General features: G+C 42.2%; 1 protein-coding gene across 4 annotated transcripts in view; it reads right to left on the bottom strand.

The window, feature by feature from the left end:
* Positions 1–6,446: 6,446 nt before the first annotated feature.
* Positions 6,447–26,136, bottom strand: part of PARP15 (poly(ADP-ribose) polymerase family member 15) — a 63,315-nt gene continuing 43,625 nt past the window's right edge. For 2 of the 4 annotated variants that reach the window (XM_003825200.6, XM_008950497.5), the window contains 6 exons: positions 25,678–25,740; positions 23,910–24,077; positions 18,486–18,692; positions 13,280–13,413; positions 10,294–10,468; positions 6,447–9,675 (listed from right to left, as the gene is read on the bottom strand). In XM_003825200.6, the coding sequence (XP_003825248.2) occupies positions 9,386–9,675; positions 10,294–10,468; positions 13,280–13,413; positions 18,486–18,692; positions 23,910–24,077; positions 25,678–25,740 (1,037 nt within the window). In that variant the 3' untranslated portion in view covers positions 6,447–9,385. The remainder of the gene's footprint in view (positions 9,676–10,293; positions 10,469–13,279; positions 13,414–18,485; positions 18,693–23,909; positions 24,078–25,677; positions 25,741–26,136) is intronic. The other 2 variants (XM_008950496.5, XM_063602549.1) reach the window with 1 other exon arrangement.

Below are 26,136 nucleotides of genomic sequence, written 5' to 3'. Positions count from 1 at the left end.
CTAAGTTTAGGACTGGCCCCTCCAAGTTTGCTGATGCTAGGCCAGGACTACATGGTACCAACTCTTGATATTATGAAATGAATTTTCTTTCCTTCTCTTTTTTTAATTTCTAAATTTTTTTTGTACTTAACCTCTTGAATTTTTACTCTGTTAGGGACTGAATTGCGTTACCCCCAAATTCTTATATTGAAGCCCTAACCTTCAGTGTAACTGTATGTGGAGATAGAACCTTTGAAAAGGTACCTAAGGTTAAATGTGGGCATAAAGGTGGGGCCCTAATTTGATAGAACAAGTATCCTTAGAAGGAAACAAAGAGACACCAGGGATGTGAGCACCAAGGAAAGGTCACGTGAGGACACAGTAAGAAGGGCCATCTGCAAGCCAAGGAGAGAAGTCTCAGGAGAACCAAACCCTGGTGACATTTGGATCTTGCATTTCCAGCCTTCAGAACTATGAGAAAAATGGATTTCTCTTGTTTAAGCCATGCAGTCTGAGGTGTTTCTCTATAGCAGCCCTAGCAGGTTAATGCACTGTCTCTCAATCTGCTTTGCACACCAACCTCTTTTGTTAGTGCATTGGATTAATATTTATTACCTATAGAAAGTTAATGATGACCCCCAAATCCCTGGATTGTCTGGCAGCAAAGAACAATCTCAGCAAATGGGTTGTCCTCAATTCTGTTTCTTGGTTGGGTGGCTTCCTGAATCATAGGCCGCTTGCCTGCCTAGTTTATTCTCTAGGTCTTCATACGATGTAGGAAGAGTCAACATGGTGGAAAGATGAATCCAAAGAAGAAAAGTTTTTTTCCCTGAAGCCAAGAGCCCAAATGGCCAAGTCTCACACCCCAAGCCTCCTTTCCCTCGGATCTCACCCTGGCCCCATTAGCCTTTCTTCTTTTCTCTTTTCTTTTCTTCTCCCTTCCTTCCTTCCTTCTTTTCTCTCTCTCTCTCTCTTTCTTTCTTTCCTTCACAGTCTTGCTCTGTCATCCACACTGGAGTGCAGTGGCACCGATCTTGGCTCACTACAGCCTCCACCTCCCAGGTTCAAGCGATTCTCCTGCCTCAGCCTCCCAAGTAGCTGAGAGGCAGGGTTTCACCATGTTGGCCAGGCTGGTCTCAAACTCCTGACCTCAAATGATCCACCAACCTCGGCCTCCCAAAGTGCTGGGATTACAGGTGTGAGCCACCGCGGCCAGTCCCCATTAGCCTTTCAAAGTGAGATGGCTTCTCTGGGGAAGAGCCAGCCCCATGCTTTTCCCATCTCCAGTTCCTTCGTACTGCCCCACTTCCCTTGTATGAGAGAGGGAGAAAAAGGAACTGGAAAAAGAGAGTAAAAAGGGTCAGTCCAACAGAAACACATCCCTGAGTATCTTGTCTCAATTATTGAGAGATATCCCTGAGAAAAGCATTCTCCCTTGACTCACACTGGAGTACTTTTCCTTTGCAGGTAGACACACAAGGAAACCATTTAGTTTGTAGCTAAAGCATGCATCACTTAACTTTAGTTAAAAAGCTTACTGGCAGGGTGCGGTGGCTCACGCCTGTAATCCCAGCACCTTGGGAGGCTGAGGCAGGCGGATCACTTGAGGTCAGGAGTTCAAGACCAGCCTGGCCAACATGGTGAAGCCCCATTTCTACTAAAACTAAAAATAAAAAAATTCGCTGGGCGTGGTGGTGGGCCCATGTAATCCCAGCTAGGAGGAAGGAGAATCCCTTGAACCCAGGAGGCAAGGTTGCAGTGAGCAGAGATCGCACCACTGCACTCCAGCCTGGGTGACAGAGTGAGACTCCGTCTCAAAAAACAAACAAACAAAGAAACAAACAAAACTTAATTTAGGCCAGGCACAGTGGCTCATGCCTGTAATCCCAGCACTCTGGGAGGCCGAGGCAGGTGGATCACTTGAGGTCAGGAGTTTGAGACCAGGCTGGTCCCCATCTCTACTAAAAATACAAAAATTAGCCAGTGCCTATAATCCCAGCTACTCAGGAGGCTGAAGCAGGAGAATTGCTTGAACCCAAGAGTCAGAGGTTGCAGTAAGCCAAGATTGAGATCATACCACTGCACACCAGCCTGGACAACAGAGCGAGACTCTGTCTCAAAGAAAAAAAAAATTATTTTTAAGTATATTTTAAAACTTGGGGGCTCTTGGTGGATAATCTAAGGTAACAAAATAAAAGTTATTCTAATGCATGTGATTATTATGCAATCCCCCTTAATTGAATGAAGTATCTTTTTTCCCCCAAGGCTATATTCTTTTTTCAATTCCAGGAAATTTTCTCGTTCATATTCTTGACCTGTGGTTTTTCAAGCTGCCTGTTGGTTGTGTTTACTCAGAAACCCCTTTGGTTAGGACTTTGAATTTGCATACCCTGTTTTCTGAGTTAATTAAGCCTTCTTGACTCCTTGTGATAGGACTACTTAGTGCTCTTTCGTTTTTCAGTTTTTTGCTGTGTTGGTGTGTGTGTGTGTGTTTTGGTTTTTTTTTTTTGAGACAGAGTCTTGCTCTGTCGCCCAGGCTGGAGTGCAGTGGCACAATCTCAGCTCACTCTAGCCTCTGACTCCCAGGTTCAAGCAATTCTCCTGCCTCAGACTCCCGAGTAGCTGGGATTATAGGCGTGCAGCACCACTCCTGGCTAATTTTTGTACTTTTAGGAGATACAGGGTTTTACCACGTTGGCCAGGCTGGTCTCAAACTCCTGACCTCATGATCCACCCACCTCAGCCTCCCAAAGTGCTGGCATTACAGACGTGAGCCACTGTGCCCAGCCATTTTTCATTTTATTTGTTGATTCACCATTTTGTAAGTCAGTATACTGTTTTCTGTTTCCATTCATGCAGTGTGGAGTCTATCAACAACTATGGTCTTTCTCAGAGATTTGACACCCACTCCCAGCACTGCCACTTACTAGCTGAATGAGAGAGGCATGTTAGTTGATCCCTTTGAGGATCAGCGTCCTCCATCAAAGGGGCCCTTCCTCAGAGGACTGCTACAGAGAGAAGTGAGATACTGTATATATTAAAATGCTCTGTTGGCTGGGTGCGGTGGCTCATGTCTGTAATCCCAGCACTTTGGGACGTCAAGTGGAAGGATCACTGGAGCCAAGGAGTTTGACACCATGCTGGGCAACATAGGGAGACATTTTCTCTACTGAAAAAAAAAAATTATTCCAGTGTGGTGGCACGTGCCTGTGATCCCAGCTACTTGGGAGGCTGAGATGGGAGGATCGCTTGAGGCTAAGATGGGAGGATCACTTGAGCTTGTGAAGTCAAGGCTGCAGTGAGCCATGATTGCACCACTGCACTCTGGCGTGGGTGACAAAGTGAGACCCTGTCTCAAGAGTAAAAAACAAGGCCTGGGGCAGTGGCTCAAGCCTGTAATCCCAGCACTTTGGGAGGCCAAGGTGGGCAGATCACCTGAGATCAGGAGTTCGAGACCAGCCTGGACAACATGGCAAAACCCCATCTCTACTAATAATATAAAAATTAGCCAGGCATAGTGGCACATGCCTCTAGTCCCAGCTACTCAGAAGGCTGAGGCACGAAAATCACTTGAACCTGGGAGACAGAGGTTGCAGCGAGCTGAGATTGCACCACTATACTCCAGCCTGGGCAACAGAGACTTCGTCTCAAAAAAAGAAAAAAAAAAAAGAACAAACAAACCTCTGTTAACAATAGAAGATTTGGCCAGGTATGGTGGCTCACACCTGTAATCCCAGCACTTTGGGAGGCTGAGGCAGTCAGATCACCTGAGGTCAGGAGTTCAAGATCAGCCTGGCCACCATGGTGAAACTCCGACTCTGCTAAAAACACAAAAATTAGCCGGGTGTGGTTGTGAGCACCTGCAATCCCAGCTACTTGGGAGGCTGAGGCAGGAGAATCGCTAGAACCCGGGAGGTGGAGGTTGCAGTGAGCCAAGATGGCACCACTGCACTCCAGCCTGGGCAACAGAGTGAGACTCCATCTCAAAACAAAAAAAACAAAAAACAATAGAACATTATAAAATTGTTATTGCTCTATGATGTTTATCATTATCTGTTCTAGATTCTAATACTCCTACTTTTACTTTCTGGGTTCTTGTTTTTATCCCCCCCTATTTACACTGAAATTTTGTTTTTGTTGTTGGCCCCAGATTTGTTAATTTTATGTTGTTCTTTTTGTATTGGTACTTCCCTTATCTCAGGCACTTTAATTGGAATTTTAGTGGAATTAATATGAAAAAAAGAGCTGCATCTAACACCATAAACTACAAAGACCTAAAGAGAAGCATTTTCATTATTTTTTTTTTTTCTGTTTAGGTGGAGGGTTGATCTCGCATTGTACTAATTGAGTAAATTGAATGTGAAAAAGGTGTTGAGAGTTGAGCCGTCTAGGTGTGAAGAGACAAGAACACATTAAGCACATGAAAAGAAAAGCTCAGATTGAAGAGGTGGTTGGATTTTGTGGAAGCCAAAATCACTCCTCTGATAGGTCTTAGTTATAGAGTGATAATTTTAGGAACAAGAGACTTAAGGGAATTAAATACTGTGTAGAAAATGCCCTTCTCAGTGAAATAAAGAAAAGAAGATTAGAGAATATTTATATCCTAGTGACCACAAAAATAACATAAACAAAGAGAAATGGGCCAAAGGTCTTTTAAGTTATTCATACTTTGAATTCAGTTGCAAGATTCCCTTCCTATGTTTACTAATGTGGTGAGACCAAAGCTAGGATATGTAATAATTTAATCAATTAATCTTGTAAAGCATATTTACTATAAGGCTTATTTACTAAAAGAAACTGTATTTGTTCTAGTAAAGTACTCAAAAGAAATTGAATTTGATCATACTAGCTATGAATGATCTCACCAGCCCTGTGATAACCTGCCACACTGTAAATGAATTTGTAAACCTTGTGTTCAATTAATACATTACCATATATACTATGTGGAATTTGAGTGGCTATCTACTATTGGTGCAGAAAAAAATGAAAATATTTCCTCTGATTCACCCAAGCAGAGTGTGTGTCCTTTTTTTCCACAAGTGAGAGAAAGAATTAAAAGAAACAAAAAAAGGAATAAGAAGGAGAAGAATGGTAAGAAAAGCAAAAAGAGAAGATATTTGAGACCGTGAAGGCTTCCGTGAAAGAAGGCTGCCAGTCCAGAATTAGAGCTCATGGTCTCTGGTCTTGGATTAATCAGGTACCATTTGCTTGAACTCTGAAGATACAGAGAAAAGAGATGGATTTCTTCAGTAATTAACAGTTTGACAAGACTTCTAATTTTGATACTAAGCAAGATAACAGTTAGTTCTTAGGATAAAAGTAGAGACCATTCTAGTCATATAGAGAGAAAACATCAAGCCAAGTGGGAAGGAGATGGACTTAAAGGATGGAAAGATACAATTTAGCTTCAGACTGATGGAAGGTAGAATTTCTAAATAACTATAATTATTGATTGGTTCATAGTTTGTTCCTCAAGAAAGAATAACAACTTTAATAACATGGGTATACTTTACTCAAAACTTCTTTTTTTTTTTTTTTTTTTGAGACAGAGTCTCACTCTGTTGCCCAGGCTGGAGTGCAGTGGCGCAATCTCGGCTCACTGTAAGCTCTGCCTCCCAGGTTCACGCCATTCTCCTGCCTCAGCCTCCCGAGTAGCTGGGACTACAGGCGCCCGCCACCACGCCCAGCTAATTTTTTTTCTATTTTTAGTAGAGACGGGGTTTCACCGTGTTAGCCAGGATGGTCTCAAACTCCTGACCTTGTGATCCACCCGCCTCGGCCTCCCAAAGTGCTGGGATTACAGGCGTAAGCCACCACGCCCGGCCCACTGTACTCAAAGCTTCTGTGCCTTACTCCTGAAGTAAGGGTACAGCAAAATAAACTGGGGAACAACATCCTTGAGTAACAACATTGGAGGAGGCAACAAGTCAGCAGCAGACATTGTAAGTAAGAGTCCACCTAACCTAAGTAAAAGAGTATTTTCTTTTTGAGATAGGTTTTTGCTCTGTGATCCAGGCTGGAATGCAGTGGCAGGATCATAGCTCACTGCATCCTTGACCCCCTGGTTCCAAGCAATCCTTCCACCTCAGCCTCCCAGGCAGCTGGAACCACAGGCATGCACCACCATGCTGGGCTAATTTTTTTATTTTTGTAGAGATGGGTCTCCCTATGTTGCCCAGGCTAGGAGTCCTTTCTTGTTCTAACATGGCTCACTAGAATCTGCACTGGTATTGAGAACCAAGGCCCAGGCAGGAACTGCATTACTTAACCATACTTTGTTCTCTGGGACTATATTTCCTTCAGGCGTGCTACAAATTGCAGCAATAGAGCATTTTAACTGTCTTGTTGAAGGTAGATTAGGATCTTTGCATCTCATATTCTAACCTCATATTTATCAAAAATATAGGTACCTTATTTTGATATGACATGTAGGTAGAAACAGGCAATGAAATACTGTGCAACCATTAAAAATGATACGTAAAATATTTAATGACGAGGAAAATGATACCTGCAAGATGAAACTGATTATTAAACTATAAATAACGATGATTACATTTTTTAAAACTTTATAATTCTATATACATAAAAATGGGAAAAGATATAAAGCAGAATAACTCTGCCATTAAAATTATGTTTACAGAAAAAATAAGAACACAAGAGAACAACTTGTAATGTTTAATGAAAAATAGTAGAAATATGGGATCTAATTAAACTAAAGAGCTTCTGCACAGCAAAAGAAACTACCATCAGAGTGAACAGGCAACCTACAGAATGGGAGAAAATTTTTGCAATCTACTCATCTGACAAAGGGCTAATATCCAGAATCTACAATGAACTCAAACAAATATACAAGAAAAAAAGAAAGAACCCCATCAAAAAGTGGGCAAAGGATATGAACAGACACTTCTAAAAAGAAGACATTTATGCAGCCAAAAGACACATGAAAAAATGCTCACCATCACTGGCCATCAGACAAATGCAAATCAAAACCACAATGAGATACCATCTCACACCAGTTAGAATGGCAATCATTAAAAAGTCAGGAAACAACAGGTGCTAGAGAGGATGTGGAGAAATAGGAACACTTTTACACTGTTGGTGGGACTGTAAACTAGTTCAACCATTGTGGAAGTCAGTGTGGCGATTCCTTGGGGATCTAGAACTAGAAATACCATTTGACCCAGCCATCCCATTACTGGGTATATACCCAAAGGATTATAAATCATGCAGCTATAAAGACACATGCACACGTATGTTTATTGCGGCACTATTCACAACAGCAAAGACTTGGAACCAACCCAAATGTCCAACAATGATAGACTGGATTAAGAAAATGTGGCACATATACACCATGGAATACTATGCAGCCATAAAAAAGGATGAGTTCATGTCCTTTGTAGGGACATGGATGAAGCTGGAAACCATCATTCTCAGCAAACTATCGCAAGGACAAAAAACCAAACACCACATGTTCTCACTCATAGGTGGGAATTGAACAATGAGAACACATGGACACAGGAAGGGGAACATCACACACCGGGGCCTGTTGTGGGGTGGGGAGAGGGGAGAGGGATAGCATTTGGAGATATACCTAATGTTAAATGATGAGTTACTGGGTGCAGCACACCAACATGGCACATGTTTACATATGTAACTAACCTGCACATTGTGCACATGTACCCTAAAACTTAAAGTATAATAAAAAAAAGATTAAAAAAAGAAAAATGGTAGAAATTATATGATTTGTGACAGAACAAAATGTGATTCTGACTTTGTTGAATTTGGACAGAGAAGAAACTGGAAGGGAGACATGAGAAATTGGCAGTGGTTTTCCCTTAGTGCTGGAATTATGAGTGAGTTTGGTGAGTTATTTTTCTTTATACTCTTCTGTTCTCTTTAAATGCACATGTAATTTATTTATGATAATGTAAATACTTCTTAAATGTCTATAACTCTTCAAAAGTGATGCTTCAGGATAAATGAGCTGCTAAGCATTTTAAGAATTTACGTAACTCTAATATACTGGAGGGAAGGGATGGATCTGAAAGGCTACCATCAGTAAGAGGAATAAAACTTGCTCTGTGTCCTCCAGAAGTCTGGACAGTGATCAGCAGGTAATAGACACAGAGGAACTGATTTCAACTTTTGAAAAAGAGTTTTCCACTAATTAACGCTGTCCCCCAGCGGAATAGGTTCCCTGAAGATGTTGAGTGCTGAAAGTGATCAGGCAGAGGCTAGAGGGCTTCTTGCCTGGGAGCAGGGGAGGGTTGGGGGAGAAGGACAAGAGGACAGTGGGGTAGGTGACCTCTAGCATCATTGTCACTGCTAACATTCTATCTGTGCATTCATTTGCTCATTCACACAGCTTCCAAGATGGCCCCCAATGATCCTTGCCAGTGGAGTATTCATGCCCTTGTGCAATTCCCTCCCAGACTGAACAAGCTGATCAAAATAATCAACAGGATACTCATGGAAAAGATGGTGTATGACTTCAATCATAAAGATTTGGTAGCTTCTGCCTTGCTGTCTCTTGAGTTGCTCACTCTGGAGTAAGCCAACTGTTGTGTCATGAGGACACTCAAGCAGCCTGTGGAGAGGCCTGAGAGGAGAGGAACTGAGGACTGCCAATACCTGACAGAAACGTGCCAGGTATGTGAGTGATTCACCTTGGAAATAGACCTCCAGCCCAGACAAGCCTTCAAACGACCACAGCCCCTGACATCTTGTCTGTAACTTCAGAGATACCCTAGCAGAATGATCCAGGTAAGCCATGCCTGAATTCCTGACCCATAAAGACTGTGTGGGATTAAGTCACTAAAATTGGGGGTAATTTTTTACATATTAGATAACAATGCGATACATTTTTGCCTGAAATGTAAACAGGTAAAATCTGTTATGATTTGTTCCATAACAGAGTTAATATTCTGTGATTCAGTCATTTCAGCTGAACTATTGAGAAGTTTTCCTTAATAAGGCAAAATCCCCAACTGTGATAGATGCATAACGGTAGCCGCTCCACTTAAATAGTACAGTTTAACCCGCCACCGTTCGATGTCTTAACATGTTCCAAGAAGAATAATGTCATCTTGGCTTTAAGGTGATGCATCTTGTTTTTTTCTGATAGAAAAAGAATAATGTGCTTTTTATTCTCCTAGAGATTTGGTGTCCGTGAATAGTTGTAGCTCTGTGACATTTACCATACATTTCTCAGCTTCCACCCATCAATTTGCTGAGAAAAAAAGGTATGCTACAAAATCGCAATAGAGCATTTTAAAAAGGTAATTTTCAGCATTTTGGCACCTAAAAGGGAAACTTTCATCTGCTTACACAGGCCAAAAGCAAAGACAAAGATTGCATGTTGTTCTTACGGATGACTTAAATCATCTCTTTGATGATAAAAATATTTTTAAGCCGTGAAAGTTATGAGATATTCTGGGTAAGCCTGATTATCAAAGAATACCACAAATAGCTTTGGAGATCGTGTATTGTTTGTCACTGAGTCAAAGAGATCTGTGGGATTGTGAGGATTCTTGGGTGGAGGGGTGACTAATCCTGCACGTCCCTTTGTGAAGACTCCAGTAAGTACTCGCACAACGTACATGTGCTTTCTCCCATTGCTGTCTGGCTTGGAGTAGGTGTCCTTGGCAGAATAACTGGCATCCACAGCAAAATAGGTTCCTTTTCCATAGGATACAGCTGGAAAGAGAAAGACAAAAACCTTCCTAAGAATATAAAATTACACAATGTGTAGAACCATGCCCAATCTGACAAAATTGTTTTCTAAATGCAGTTTTAGCCAGGTGTGTTGGCTCATGCCTGTAATCCCAACATTTTGGGAGGCTGAGGCAAGAGGATTGCTTAAGGCCAGGAGTTCGAGACCAGCCTGGCTAGCATTATGAGACCCCTTCTCTACAAAAATAAAACAAAATTATTAGCCAGGCATAGTGGTGCATGCCTGTAATCCCAGCTACTCAGGGGACTGAGGTGGGGGCATCATTTGAGCTCAAGAGATCAAGGCTGCAGTGAGCCATGATCTTGCCACTGCACTCCAGTTTGGGTGACAGAATGAGACCGTCTAAAAAAAAAAAGCCCATTAAAAAAAAAAACTGCACGTTAAAGTCACTTTTCATCATTTCTAAAATTTGCTCCATCTTCCCTCAGAAGGTTGCCAGTCTCCTTTACAGTGAAACACGGTGAGCTCTATTCTGACAGTGATAATACAGCTGCCAACCATGGTTCCACACTGCTTGGGTATGAAAAGTCTGAGACTATTGTTTGCCTTATTCTGATCAGCCAAATTACTCACTTCCTTACCATTCTTCCCAGCACAACTTCGATTAAAGCCGTGCTGATTGACATATGGCACTGAGTCTGCATCTGTCCCATGGAAGAGGAGTCTCTCATTATTCTTACGGTCATTCTTGATATCCATTTGCCTTTTCTTTACCTGGTAGCTCTGCCAGAGAAATGCATTCTGTATCCTCTCAATCTGCAGGTAACAAAAGACAAAATATTTCAGAAAGGACCTTGGGGCTCAGTATATTGTACTTGTTGTGGATTTAAAATAAGCAATATGAAGAAGAAGGAAGAGGAAGAGGAAGAGAATTTGGTGAAGGAAAAGGAGAAGAAAATACAAATAGACAGCAAATTCAGAGTAGGCAGCTTTCTGCCTTTAGAGAAAGATGGGCTAAAAGTATCTATTAGTGTCCATGCTTTGTAATAGTGCTTGTTGGTATATATATTTTAAATAACATAATTTGCGGTTTATATCTAAATGATTACCAACATATATTCCCTGGAATTCCTGGAGATTCACTGACATTCAAACACCTACTCAAAAATTTGTAGTCATTCAATAGCCATGTCCTTAACTCCTCATCTTCCAACTCATTCCATGTGGCTTCTCCTCATAACAATTCTTTCTGTTATTGCTCCAATTATGGTCACAGATCACCTCATAATTGCCTAACCTTATGACTATTTTTTTCTAGACCTCTGAATAGCATTTCAAACCATGAGCCATCCCCTCCTTAAAACTCTGCTCTTCTTTCACTTCTTTTCAAAATATCACTCTCTACTGGTTCTCCTTCCTCCTAGGAAATGGAGTTAACATCCATTCAGTCATCACCTACTGAACATCTCTATGAATCAAGTTTGTGTTGGGTCTCTGTCTTCATGAAACATTCAGTATAATGGCATGGGGGTGGTGGGCAAGACAAGAAAACTAATCACTACTGCGCAGAGTGATAAGGGATGGTCAGGAGAACACACAAGGAGCTATGAAAGTATAGGAAAGGGCTCCAGATAACCTGTGTCTAGGGAAGGAGGAGGAAATCTGAGAGGATGATGTTCTAGAAACAGAGGAAGAAGAGAGGTTCAAGAAGAATGGAGTGAGTACCTGGGCAGCTGTTGAGGAGAATCCAAGCCATAAAAGCAGGTGGGAAAGTTGTTCTGCCAAAAGTAGTGGAGGCCTCCGGGAGAGTAACGAAGGTTTGCAATGGGGAATGTGTGAGGGGGTTGACTGGAGGAAGCAATGAAGGATTCCAAGCAGCCTGGAGGGTCCAGCTGAGGCTGGGGACCATGAATTAGTAAGGATTTCATCTAAGAGCAGCAGCAGAGAAGGTAGGTTATGGGACTAGTCCAAAGTTGGGGGTTTTCAAAAGAAGTATGAGCCAAGAAAGTCGCAGATATTGTGTAAACACAATTGAAATGAGGTTCTTGCACTTCTTGTACAGTCATCCCTCAATATCCATGGAGGATTGGTTCCAGGACCTCCGCAGATATCAAAATCTGAGGATGCTCAAGTCCCTGATATAAAATGACATAGGACTGTATTTGTATTAATATATAATCTACACAATCCTCCCATATACTTTCAATCATCTGTAGATTTCTTATATTACTTCATACAATGTATTAACAAATACTATGTAAATAGTTGTTATATTGTTTAGGGAATAATGACAAGAAGAAAAAGTCTGAAAAAAAAAGAAAAGGTCTGTACACATTAAGTACACTCAACCATCATAGGCCTCACCACACTCTCCATCCGAGGTTGGTTGAAATCATGGATGCAGAACCCATCGATTCAGAGGCCCAGGACTGTACTTCCAACAGCTTTTAACACCACGAGGTATCTCCTCCTTTAAATTCTGTCCTTCCTGCAGGATATCTCTATCTCCTGGCTCCCTTTTCTCAGGAATTAAGCTCATTCATTCAATCAAGTTTACTCAACACATATTGTGTCCTACTGTGTGCTAGACAGCTTCCTAGGCACTGAGAATGAAGAAATGAACAAGATGCGACTCCTATCTTAAGCAGCTCAAGCTCACTGTCTAGTCGGGTAGCCAGGTATGTGAAAAGTTATCAAAGTACCTTATAAGTGCTGTAATGTAAGTACATAGTTACAAAGTACCACTTTATAAGTGCTCCAAGAGGTAAGTACACAGTTCTATGGAAGCAGTAACAAGATTTTAAATTACTAGGATGCTACACCCTGTTCTGATACACATGGTATGATAATGACCTCATGATAAACCCCTATAGTTTACTAATATTTTTATGCAGCATAGTGGGCATTGTGGTAATCTTCTAAACATGCATTCTACCCCATCAGCAACCTCTGGTTTGAGTGGGATTGGCCCTACTTGTAGTTCTAGGATGGAGTCTAATTGAGTTAAACTGATCAGGATTTCAATATGGATCACACATTGATGGGATCTGATAGCTCAGGCCCAAGCCAACCAGAACAAGGTATTCTCTAGACACAGAGATGGTTGCAGTAGTTGGGATTCTCGTCCAGTAACTGCGGGACAGGACACAGTTGTCTTCTATGGGTTGTGAATGAGAAAACAGAGACCCCCTAATTGCTGCCAGCAGCCATCCAACAACCACAAGGAGAGTCCAGCCTTAAAACAAAGCTGACACAGAGGACAGCAAAGTTGGAGCAACTGGATCCAGGACACCATCAAGCCGCTGGATCAGAGTTCTCCAAAGCCCATCCTACTTTGGGAATTTCCATTAATTTCCGACACAGTTCTCCTTGTTTAATCAGTTTGAGTGGGTTGGTTTGTGACTTGCAACTGAAAGTATCCTAACATACACATGTGACTTGGAATCTCCTTCATTACTGCTAATGAATAAACTATGAGATTTGAAGTCTATGGAGCTTGAGTAAGTCTAATTCCAGTTAAAATAAACATAGTAAGGTACAAAGGAAGGAAGGGTGTTATTTAAAAAGAGATAGCTTTCATGTTAGTTCACCAACATTTTTGAACAGTAAATTTTAACACAGTATTACCTTCTCTATTGCGTAGGAAGAACAAGTTCGGGTGAACTTGTCCTTTATGGTATTATATTCTGATTGTCCTGGCTCTAGCTGGACCATGCAAAACAGCTGATGATTCATGTCAGTCCAGTGTTCAGGAAGATTACCTGGAAAGTCAGCATTTGGTCAAAACACAACATTCATTTCCAAAGGCCTCTGAAAATCAGGGCACCTCCTCTGCACTTGTCTCTCGTCATCCAAACCTGGTCTTTAAAGGAGAAGTTACACATTTCACAATTGCTTCTTCTATTATCCTCAGTTGAGTAAATCCAGATGAAGTGAATGGTCTGACACAAATACGACACAATATATTCATTAATGCTCTAGATAAAATATTTAGATAAATTTAGATCCACTGTAGCTTGAAATTATAATTTTCCCAGAGAGTTCTATGGAATTAATTTTGTAAGAAACTAATATGTAAACATGAATGCTAATTTATAGATGCTTTTGCTTTTATCAGTAATATTTAATGTAGTTCTCTTCTATTTTTTGAAAATGATTACCTTGCTAAAGATATTTAAAGCACATTGTTCTGTACCCCATCTTATACACCAAGTAGAGAAAGCACCATGTAAAGAAAATAGCAGATGTGCTGAGAGAATACTTTCCCATAAGGTGATCATGCCCGGGTTTCCTTTGTTTTCAGTGGCTTCCTGGAACTTCTAAAACACCAAGGCTAGACATCAACTTGCTAAGATAGCAGGACTAGTGTGAATACGGACACTCTGCATTAGAGATACACCACCACAGGTAAAAACCAAAGGATTTCTTCCTTACAAACAAAGCCACAATTTGCTCATTTTTAGTGAAAGATATACCTGGCCTGAGAGAGGGATCCAGGGCACTGTCTTCCTGTTGAGCAAGTCCATCCAGGGTAAGTTCTCGTGACACAGGGAGGCATCTAACCCTAATCAGTAAGCTCTTTTCAAACTCCATTTTTAAAGTCATTCTGGCAGTTTCCCACCAATAAGGTGCGTGATTTCTGAAAGCTACATTCCTTCCTTTCCCCACTGTCCATCTCCTTCAGGATCTTTCTGCCTAATCATTTCTAGTCCAAGGCCTTACAGTCCTTTTGGATCTGCTGCTTCCTTTCCCCTGAATACAGCAGGCAAGCCTGGGAAGTAAGGAGGTGAAGGTTTTTTGGGGGCCTTCTATTCTTTTCATGCCCTGAGGCTGGAAAGCAGGAAGCTATCAGGACTTGGAATCAGAAGACCAGATCAGCCTCAACCTGTGACCAGCCATATGACATTGAACACATATAACACCACTTCTGGGTGAGTTTTTATTTTCTCATCTGTGTAATGGGAATTATAAGATAGATCCCATGAGCTCTATCTACCACCTCACGGGATTGTTGCAAAGTTAAAATATAGTAAGGAGTCTGAAAGCGCTTTAGGAAATGCCAAGTCTTTTGTAAACATAGGGTTATTATTCTTAAAAACCAATTAAGCTTGATATTTTTTACATCCCAGAGGTATTTGTATATTATTATTAATTATTATTATTATTTTGAGACAGAGTCTCACTCTGTTACCCAGTCTTGAGTGCGGTGACACAATCATGGATCACTGCAGCCTTGACTTCCTGGGCTCAGGCAATCCTCCCACCTCAGCCTTTCCAGTAGCTGCAACTACAGGCACATGCCACTATGCCTCGCTATTTTTTTTGTAGAGATGAGGTTCTGCCACGTTGCCCAGGCTGGTCTCAAACTCCTGGGCTGAAGCAATCCTCCTGCCTTGGCCTTCTGAAGTGCTGGGATTACAGGCATGAGCCACAGCACCCAGCTGGTATTTGTATATTAATAGGGAATAAAGCATAAAGCCAAAGGTATTTTCTTGAGGGGAAAGACATTTAAATCACACCCTTAAGCCACACCAAACCATGCTATCTACTCCAACTTCTATGTACAAAAGGTGACTTCAGCTAGACAATTTAGAGGAGAGAAAACAGAGTCCCAGGAATACTCACCCACCATCACATGGAAGGTCATTATCAAAGTAAGGAGCACTGTTGACTTGCAGCCCACGGCTTCACAGAAAATAGCATGATAACTACCGTTTTAAAAGTGTTTCCATGTGCTAGGCATTTTCCTGAGCCCTCTTCCCATACAGCTCTTTGAAAAGATTAGTGTTTTTTAAGACAGGGGTCCCCAAATCCCAGGCCACAGACTAGCACTGGTCTACAACCTGTTAGGAAGCAGACTGCCCAGCAGGAGGTGAGCGGCAGGCAAGAGAACAAAGCTTCATTTGTATTTATAGCTGCTCCCTATCATTCACATCACCACCTGAGCTCTGTCTTCTGTCAGATCAGTGGCAGCATTAGATTCTCATAGGAGCTCAAACCCTATTGTGAACTGTGCATGCAAGGGATCTAGGTTGTGCGCTCCTAATGAGAATCTAATGCCTGATGATCTGACACTGTCTCCCATCACCCCCAGATGGGACTGTCTAGTTGCAGGAAAACAAGCTCAGGGCTCCCACTGATTCTACATTGTGGTAAGTTGTATAATTATTTCATAATATATTACAATGTAATAATAATAATAACAAAGTGGACAATAAATGTAATGCACTCGGACCATCCTGAAACCACCCCCTTCATAACCCAGTCCGTGGAAAATTTGTCTTATATGAAACTGGTCCCTGGGCCCAAAAAGTTTGGGGACCACTGTTTTGAAAGATAAGCTCTACTTTCAAATTCCTGGTGGTTCAGGATAAATGCCCTCACCTGTGGGGGTGGGAATAAAAACCAAGATCCCAGCTGAGCACGTAGGCTCATGCCTATAATCCCAGCACTTTGGGAGGCCGGCGGGTGGATCACTTGAGGTCAGTAATTTGAGACCAGTCTGGCCAACATGTTGAAACCCCATCTCTACTAAAATGCCTGTAATCTCAGCTACTCAGGAGGCTGAGGCAAGAGAACTGCTTGAACCTGGGAGGCAGCGGTTGCAGTGAGCCAAGATTGCACCACTGCACTCCAGCCTGGGCAACATAGTGAGATTCAGTCTCAAAAAAACAAAAACAAAAACAAAAACAAATAAACAAACAAGATCCCTGGTTCTGCCCCCAGTCTTCCTCTCCTCACTGTTTATTCTCACACTTAAGCCAATCACACTTAAGGACTTCAATCCCACCTACTCACGTGACTTCCCAAATCTATATTTCTAATATCTGATATATACTTGGTGCTCAATAAATAATCTCTGGACTCAATAAATAGCTTTAACATACATTTGAAAAGTAATTGTGTATCATCTGCACAAATGAAACTCAAAGCTATCCTCTTTAAGTTCTTTTTGGAAAAGGGCTATATGATAAATCCTTACTAAAATTCCAGTTTATCTGAGCCAACAAACTTCCTTTTATCTGATATTTCATCTGTATTATTCCTTTTCTCTAACAACAAAGATGACGTAATGCAGTTGTATTGTGGTTTGTTTTTGCCTCGGGTGCCAGAAGTTCAGGTTGAAATCAGTCTTTCACAGCACTGACAACCCTGCTGTCTCAGAGGGTCAGTTGTCTGCTCATTTTAGTCAGTTTTTTGTTTGCTTCTCTCTTCAACTACACTGTTTTGTTTTATAAATTTGTAAGTCAGTTTAAAATCTAGATGAAAGCAAAGAGTGATGAGCCAGTTAAGCTTTATTTTTTACTTTACTGATAATGACTTATTTACTGTTCTTAAATTTAAATAAAAATTTTCATCTACAAGGACCAAAGGGAAAAAATGTTAGTTTATATATCCCTAGATACTATAGTAGGTACATACTATTTTTAACTGCCCAGTATCCTTTTCTCCTCTTCTGGTAAAAGCTTTCTGAATTTCCTCTGGGGAACAGCTATTCCCCATTGCTTCGGATGGTGACCCCCTCTAGCTGAAGTGTGGAGCATGTGACTCTGGCTTGGCCAGTGTAATTCCGGTTCCCTGCCTGCAATGATAACCTAAAATGGTCCAATCAGAAAGACTCTCAGCGCTTAAAAGAGCTCTGTTCCCTGGCATCATGTTCCTGATGATGAGTGTATATCTCCACTGGATATACTCTTTCCTCTTGAAACTGAGTATGGAAGGATGTGGGCCTAAAGCTGCTAGCAGCCATCTTTCACCATATGAAGCTTGAGGAAAAAGACAACATAGCTGAGAAGAGAATGAGAGATGAATAAATTCAGGGTCTAGATGATATTATTATATGAGCACCCGGACCAAACTGTACCTGAACCCAGGAATGTGTGGGCTTTATAATAACATGAGTTATTGAATTCTGTTTTTTGCTTAAGCCAGTGTAAGATGGACTTTCTATTATTTGCTACTGCAAGAACCTTAACAGATCCAACTGTTATATTCATGTTTTTATTGTGTGTGTCCTACATGTATTGTGTGTTGTAGCACACCGAGGAGAATACTTGTCAGGAAATAAATGTAGAGAGAACTGACATTTCTTCTGACAGCAGCAGACAATCATTCTCAGTTTAGGGAGGCTGGTGATGGCATATGTGCCTTATCACTAGCAAAACTCAGAGTGCTTTAAGGGTGAGTGCTCCAAATGGCCGAAAATAGTGATTGCAAGAGGAGGCTGCAATCCTAGTTATTTTAATAGCAGTACAAATGCCACAAAATAGGGGAAAACGAAATCAGAGGAACAGGTTGGTACAAGTACTTGAAGTATAAACACACCTTACAGAGTAGCAGCTGGAGATCTGGGATCTGTCTGGCTGCTTGTGATGTAGTACACCCAGCTGACCCTAGCCACTCCCTTCTTACATCTGATTCTATTCCAGGCTAACATGTCTATAGGGGGATGATTAGCAGACCAATATTAATCAGCTAGTTCACAGCTCCAAGAGGAAATGAGGGTCAATACCAACCAATCAATAAATATTGGCTAGACTATTGGCTAGAATTTGCAAAGCCTCCTCCCCTCTTTCTGCTTCCTCACTTCCATTCTCTTCCTGTTTATTTACCATTCCTATTTCCCAGGCATGATTTTGCCTCTCAGGAAAATAATCAGTTGACAGGAGGTTGCATTCTCTAATTTTTATACTTTTCCCATGGATCATAAGAAGTTGTCTGAAAAGTCCTAAAACGAATAGAAAACTATAAACTTAGTGTACATTCACACTTAAACATTTTCTAAGTGATTATCAGAGCCAGCAGGGTGATTTTTAAAAAGTGAACATCTTACATGTAGTCATGGAGAATGTGGACTGAAAGTTCAGTGATGCAGAGAGGTCTCTTTTTTTCATGCTGTCGTAGAATACATTTAGCAGCTCAGGTTGAAAAATGACAACTTTAACTGTTTTTAATGATGGGGTGGAATGTTGCGATAAGAAGTCTGCAATAGCATCGATTATGTTATCAGCAACTGTGATTGGGTTTTTTCCGGCATTTCCTGAAAAAAAATTTAAAGACAAAGAAGTTTCTGCCGATGTTGCTAATATGATGAAATATGGCAAATCCAGTTCTCAGTGCTGAGAAACAGGAAAGCCCCTCACAGCCAGGAATTGATCTGACACTCACAGCTAGTTGGTGTTCTTTAGCTGAATACAAACAATTTCATAGTACATCATCCATGTAACCACTCTGACCATGATGAATTAACACAAAAACAAGACTACTCCATAATTATGTCTTATCGCAGACAAAAACATAAACCCTGTCCAAATCACAGAGATGGCCAAATATCCCCCTATCTTGACTAATAAGAGTGCCAGCTGCTAGGCCAGGTGTGGTGGCTCACGCCTGTAATCCTAGCACTTTGAGAGGCTGAGGTGGGTGGATCACGAGGTCAGGAGATTGAAACCATCCTGGCTAACATGGTGAAACCCCGTCTCTACTAAAAATACAAAAAATTAGCCAGGCGTTGTGGCGGGCACTTGTAGTCCCAGCTACTCGGGAGGCTGAGGCAGGAGAATGGCGTGAACCTGGGAGGTGGAGCTTGCAGTGAGCCAAGATAGCGCCACTGCACTCCAGCCTGGGCGACAAGCAAGACTCCATCTCAAAAAAAAAAAAAAAAAAGAGTGACAGCTGCTGCATTACCAATCATACATTTAGCCAGAATGCATCCTCCTTCCTTCTAGATAAGATACCCAATCATAGAATTATGTCTGTTTCCTAAAAGTCTCTGATCCAGAGAAAAGCCCCACTTACTTGAGACTGCCACAAAATCACCTAAAACAAGCCCAAATCCATTAAGTCCTTTCTAACACTCTCCTACTGAGATGCTGCAGAGCTCCCCGTAGTGTGTGTTCCTGGTGATCTTTAGCTGATGGGCATTGGCAGTGCAGAAATAAGAACATGTGATCTGGATGCAGAAGAGCTGAGTCTATGTCCTGGCTCCACTACTTACTAGCTGTCTGATCTTGGGTAAGTCATTTGATCCCTCTTGAAGTTAGCTAGGGCTGCGGTACAAAAAGCCATGGACAGGTGGCTTAAGTAAGAGAAACTGATGTTCTCATAATCTTGGAGGCCAGAAGACTGAGGCCAAGGTATCAGCAAGGTTGACCCGTAGATGGCTGTCTTCTCTCTGTGTCTTCACATGTTCTTCCTTCCATACCTGGCAGTGTCCTAATGTCCTCTTCTTATAAGGACATTAGTCATATTGGTTTGGGGCCCACCTTAATGGCCTCATTTTAACTTAATTAGCTCTTTAAAGACCCTATCTCCAGGCTAGGTGTTCACGCCTGTAATCCCAGCACTTTGGGAGGCCAAGGCGTGCAGATCACTTCAGGTCAGGAGTTTGAGACTGGACTGGCCAATATGGTGAAATCCTGCCACCACTAAAAATACAAAAATTAGCCAGGCATGGTGGCGGGCACCTGTAATCCCAGCTACTCAGGAAGCTAAGGTAGGAAAATCACTTGAACCAGGGAGGTGGAGGTTGCAGTGAGCCAAGATCGTGCCACTGAACTCCAGCCTGGGTGACAGAGTGAGACACTGTCTCAAAAAACAACAACAAAAAAACAAACAACAACAACAACAACAAACAAACAAAACCCTATCTCTAAATCTGAGGTACCAGGGTTAGGACCTCAACATATGAATGTTGGAGAGACACACTCAACCTATAACACCTCTACACTTCAGTTTGCTCAGCTAGAAATTGGGGGTAATAATAGAAGGTAATAGGTAATAGGGATAAGAATATGGTAGGTAAGAATAGAGTAATTAAGAATATAATAATGGTAAAAAAAAGTAATAGTAAAAAAAAAAGTAATGGTAAAATTTGTGCAGGATTTGGGACCAGGCTGCATGGCTTTGAACATAGCTCTGTTGCTAGGTTGAACCTACCCTCAAGTTCCTCATCTACAAAATGGGGACACAGAGTATAGGATGGATCCAGGTTTTGAAATTTATATATCTCAGAAAAAGAATAAGTATACAATTATGTATAATGGTGAATATTTAGAATCAGAAAAGAAACAACAAAGTATATCTTTTAAAATGCTGAAAATTAGATTCCTAACGCAACTTTCCTTAGCTGTATCGCATAAATGTTTACAGCCACCCCAACATCACTCAGTGCAAGGGGAAGTATGAGACGTCAAAGTGAGGGAAACAGTGGTCTTAATTCATGATGGTTAAAATATCCTACTTTTGAAATTTTACTAAGTCATACAACCAGGTGAAGACATTATTAGGGCTCCTCTCAGGATCTTTTAAAAAGCCTGTGCAAGTGAAGTCTGATCACTTAAGCTTCATTATCTTCACAATAAACTTGTCTTTGCTGATAGTTTCCATGTCACAGGTATGAAGACCAACCCTCCCAGTTTCCCCAGAGCAGAGAGGCTGCCTGCAACATGGGACTTTCAGTGTTAAAACCAGGAAAGTCCTGGTCAAACTCGAAAGAACTGATCACCCTATATAAGGTTACTGTGAGGAATACATGAGCTTTGACATGTAAAACACCTAGAACATACAGTAAGGACTCAATAAATCTTAGCAATTATTAATATTATTACTACAACTAATGTAGCTATTCCAGCTACTTCATAGGAGTTTAGTGGTACTCAAAATAGACTGCGTCTAGTAAGCATTTATTTTTTCTTTCTTTCTTTCTTTTTTCCGAGATAGAGTCTCACTTTGTTGCCCATGCTGGAGTGCAGTGATGCAATCTCAGCTCACTGCAACCTCTGCCTCCCGAATTCAAGCGATTCTCCCACCTCAGCCTCCTGAGTAGCTGGGACTACAGGTGTCCGCCACCACGCCTGGCTAATTTTTCTATTTTAGTAGAGACAGGGTTTCAACATGTTGGCCAGGCTGGTCTCGAACTCCTGACCTCAAGCAATCAAGTGATCCACCCGCCTCAGCCCCCCAAAGTGCTAGGATTACAGGCATGAGCCCCCGCGCCAGGTCTGAGAAACATTTCAAAAATGTCCGTTGAAATCAATGGGGAAGAGAACATCCATGAGCATCTCTGAAGGCATCATCAAAATCACCTGTTATTCATTCCTCCATTCAACAAAATTTAATGGGCAATGATTCTTCACTCAACACGGGGCAGAGAAGACATAAAGATCTGGTCCTTCCCTTTTGAGGATCTCACAATGTATTCACAGTCGAAGAGGTGTGGCACAAGCATTTCATGGCCTCCCACTTCCTCCTCTGGGGCTTTGCACTTACTCTCCTCCAACACTTATGATTATTGGTTGGTTCTTTTGCTGACTTTTCTGCCCTTTCCCTGCCACAATCTATCTGTGGGCATTTCTCACTGTTCTGGTCTCAGCCCTCTTCTCTTTCTGTATGCAGTCCCTTGACAGGCTCATTCCACCTATCCAGTTGCAACCCTTCCCACTATGTGGCTGAACACACCTACACTTGTGACCTCTGCATTGGGTATCATTCTTGGTTACAATGTCTTGCATCTGTTCCAAAATCATGAACTCCTGAAGGGGCCAGAGCTTACTCCACTCTGTTTGCCCAGTGCCAAGTAGCAGAGTGCTTGCCCTGGGTGATGGAAACAAAACAATTTGGGTTTGTGAGAGCTGTAATTTGCCAGATGGTGTGGGAGAAGCTCCAGATCGGGAGAAATGCATGAATAAAAGAAACAAAAAGTGGTAACAAAATGCCTGCAGCACGTTCCCCCTGGCTTCCCTGCTGGCCTCATTGCCACCCATAGCAAAAGGTTATAACAAAAGGTTATTGGTGTGTGGAAGCCAGGAAGAATGTACTGCAAACATTGGAGGGTGCCCTGGGGCTCACACGAGAGGGGCCTGGGATACCTGCAAGAGCATTCTGTTTTAATCTGGGAAGAGGAAGGAAGTCTACAGAGTTGAGCTAAAATGATGGTGGTGGCTCTAAGACCAGGAATTTAATTGCTGAAAAACTCTCTTAGATTAATGGTAATCTGTGGCTACATACTATTAATACTTCCCAAGTAAGAAGCCCTCACTTCCATGAGAGTGACAGGGGACATGGATGTGAATGAATCAGGAAGTGAGTGACCAGTAGCACTGTCAACTAAGAAGAGCAGATGACTGGATGATATCATAGAGATGAGGAAAGCGTTCCTAGAAACTGTGAGCAGGACAAACCTGAGTTTGTTGCTCATGGGGAGTGACTGCATCTTACTCATGATTTTCTCCCCAGTGCCTTGCACAGAGCCTTGGTAACGGCATTTCAATTCAATGAATGAATGCACAAATGTGGAGCCGGCTGGGAGACGCTGAAGTAAACCAGATGGGGGAGGTCTGAAGGGTTTGGAAACAAAAAGAAAGGCTGGAATTCAACAACTCTCTGGAAGAAGATTCAGCAGGACTTGCTGACTGTGGGGGTCTGGGGACACAACAAAGCAAGGATGGCAGGCCAGGGCAGCTGGGAGCATCATGGCACCACCAAAGGAGGAAACGAGAAAGCCCAGGAGCTCAAGAGGAGTGTCTGTTTTCAAGGGAGGATCATGAGTTTGGATTCTGATGTAATGAAGTTTCTGGTAATAGAAAACTCCCCCAGAGGAGATCCTAGAGAGAATGAGAAATGCTGATTTGGGAGTCAATGCAGAAATGTTACCAGACACGAGACTGAATGAATCCCCCAAGGAGAAAAAATGAAGAGTGAGAAAACTATGAAGTTAAAGACCAAACTTGGAAAGATACTTAGGGAACATAAAATAAAGAAGAAAGGGGTGGGCACAGTGGCCCATGCCTGTAATCCCAGCACTTAGGGAGGCTGAGGCAGGCGGATTGCTTGAGCCTAGGAGTTTGAGACCAGCGTGGGCAACATGGGAAAACTCTGTCTCCATAAAAAATACAAATATTCGCCAGGCATGGTGGTACACACCTGTGGTCCTAGCTATTTGGGAGGCTGAAGTGGGAGGATTGCATGAGCCTGGGAGGAGGAGGTTGCAGTGAGCTGAGATTACACCACTGCACTCCAGCCTGGGCAACAGAGTGAGACTCTGTCTTGAAAAAATAAAGAAAGAAGAAAGATGGAGGAAAGAGGCTTGGGCCCAGTAGCTGGTGGTGCCCTCCAGATCTAAAAGATGGCTCCCTCTCTGATTTACATCATTGTTCCCACTTTCAGATGGATTCAGCATTGATCTGCTTAAGAGTGAGACAAATTCTAAAGGAATTTGTATCACTCAAATTTTATTATAGAATGATAAGCTGCAAACCTGTTCCGATGGCTGGAAGGGAAACCGATGTGTACTTCCTCTGCTCACACTCTTCTAGAACACTGGTGACCGTTTTCCTGACATCTTTTCTCCCAGGAACATGAATTATTATTTTGCACTTTAAGCATCCACCTGGTGTAATTATAAAATCTCTGTGAGGCTGTGCAGCTGAAAAAAAGGAAAGAAAAACAAACATGCAGCCCATTAATTACTGGAGGCAACACTTTGATTTTTGAGAAATGAAAATAGCTGACATTCGTGAAGGCTGTGAAGCCCAGTCTCACTCGAGCTTGTTGGTTTCATTCACTGGACTGTGACAACCACATTTTCTTTACAATCAGAATTCTCGAGCTCAACAAATACACTGTTGAGTATTTGGGGTGCTGTTCAAAAGTACTTTATCTGCATTAATCTGCTCAATCCTCAAAACAAGCCTGTGAGGCAGGTACTGTTTTCCCCATTACACACATGAAACAGCCACAGAGAGAGGTAAGGTCAGTAGCCAAAAATTGCCTAGGACTCGAACCCAAGCAGCCAGTCTCCATAGCTCTTAACCTCCACTCTGCTGTCCCAGAAGAGCAATTTCTATGCACATTCAGCCACATTAATTTTGAAGGAGGTAAAAGCAACGTACTCTGTGGCACAGAGGTGTGAAAGGATGAAAACTTCTCCTTGGCTCAGGACCCTAGAGCTCTTGAGCACATGGAAATTATGAGGGCCATTTTAAGGCACTGCTTCTTTGGTTCAGACTGCTCTGAGTAAGGCTGGGGCCAGCAAAAGGGAGGAGGAGGAGAGTGGATCCCTGCCCATCCCATCCTGCCCTCCTGAGGAGCACCTGTGCCCAGGCACTCCCTAGGGTCCCTCGGGTGTCCCTCCCACCCTCCCCTCCCAGGCAGCCTCCTCAGGCTTTTCCAGCTTGTCCAGCCCACCTTCATCCTCTGCTCCTGCCTCCCAGGCACAGCGAGCTCTCCCAGTACTCAAACCCCTGCTAACGTCCTCATGTTAGTAATCAAATATTACCTTCCTTTGCTGTCACTCCAGAACTTTATTCACTCCAGAGAAATTTCTTAATCAGAGGACAGCTACTAAGATAGGAGTTTCAGGCATTGTAGCAGGTCGGTTGCGGGAATACATTGTCAAACATGGTGCTCTATGACTTCTTGAAAGCATACTCATAGCTGACTATCTACCCTACTCTGCAAGGGATATTTTGAAGGACAAACAGTTTATAATCACTACCTTAGGTTCCCCACTCAAAGTCCACACTCATTCATAAAATGATTAGAAGTTGGCTATATGCAGTTGTGCTGGAAGAAGTAGAACAAGTTTGGGGAAAGTTTGTACAGCACTTCACAGTTTACAGAACTTTTCACATTAATTGTTCCTTCTGATCCTCAAAACCACCTGTGGCACAGCTTTCCCACACTACTTATTAGTAGAACTTTCCTACTGATGAGAGAAGCAAAGCTCTTAGCAGTTAGATGACGTGCCTAGGATTGCTCAGTAAATGGCAGAGCCTGGATTATTAGGACCCAGGCCTGGGTTCTTTTTACTACTCAGGAAGTAAGAGACAGATGAGATGGTGGGATGAAGAACCTCTCCCCCATAGCCTCCAAGTTCCACCACCTCTGCCTGCTCTTCCAGTGAACCAACCTTGCAAAGTTTTGCTTGCTACTTACTCCACCTCCAGTCCTCCTGTACATCCTCTCACTGTAATCTCAGCCCTCTGATTTTCAAGTTTGTAGTCAAAAGTAACATGTGCCCATACCTAGTACAGCACATTCACTTTCCACAGCTTGTCCAGCACCTTCTAAAATAGCTTTTGACACACCTAAATAAGACATGTTAATGGTAAAAGGCATCAGTTAGAATTCAATAAGTGGTTATAGTTTTCGTACATTAGACTTCTGCTCAACTCACCCTTTTGTGCATAATCCATTGACCACCCCCACGCCCGACCAACTGCTCTTTCTATAGCAACCTCCACCCAGTGGCTGATGAACAGTCTGATCTCAGTGCCATGGAAGTGCCCAGGAGCTGAAAGGCTGGCATCTGCAACTTTACCTTCTCTATTTATACAGGACTGTTTTTGCAGTTATTTGAAATTTTTTGCATTCTACCCTTATTATTTTGTAAAAATGAATGAAACTATAAAAATAAAAGTTCTGATACTAATGAGAAGCATGGATCTCAAAACTGTAATAAAATCAAGCACTTTACTAAGTTC

This window comes from Pan paniscus, chromosome 2 (genome assembly GCF_029289425.2).
Source record: "Pan paniscus chromosome 2, NHGRI_mPanPan1-v2.0_pri, whole genome shotgun sequence".
In the NCBI taxonomy this organism is placed as follows: Eukaryota; Metazoa; Chordata; class Mammalia; order Primates; family Hominidae; genus Pan; species Pan paniscus.
Note: the sequence above shows the minus strand (reverse complement) of the source record. Positions and strands in the feature narration are given on the sequence as shown.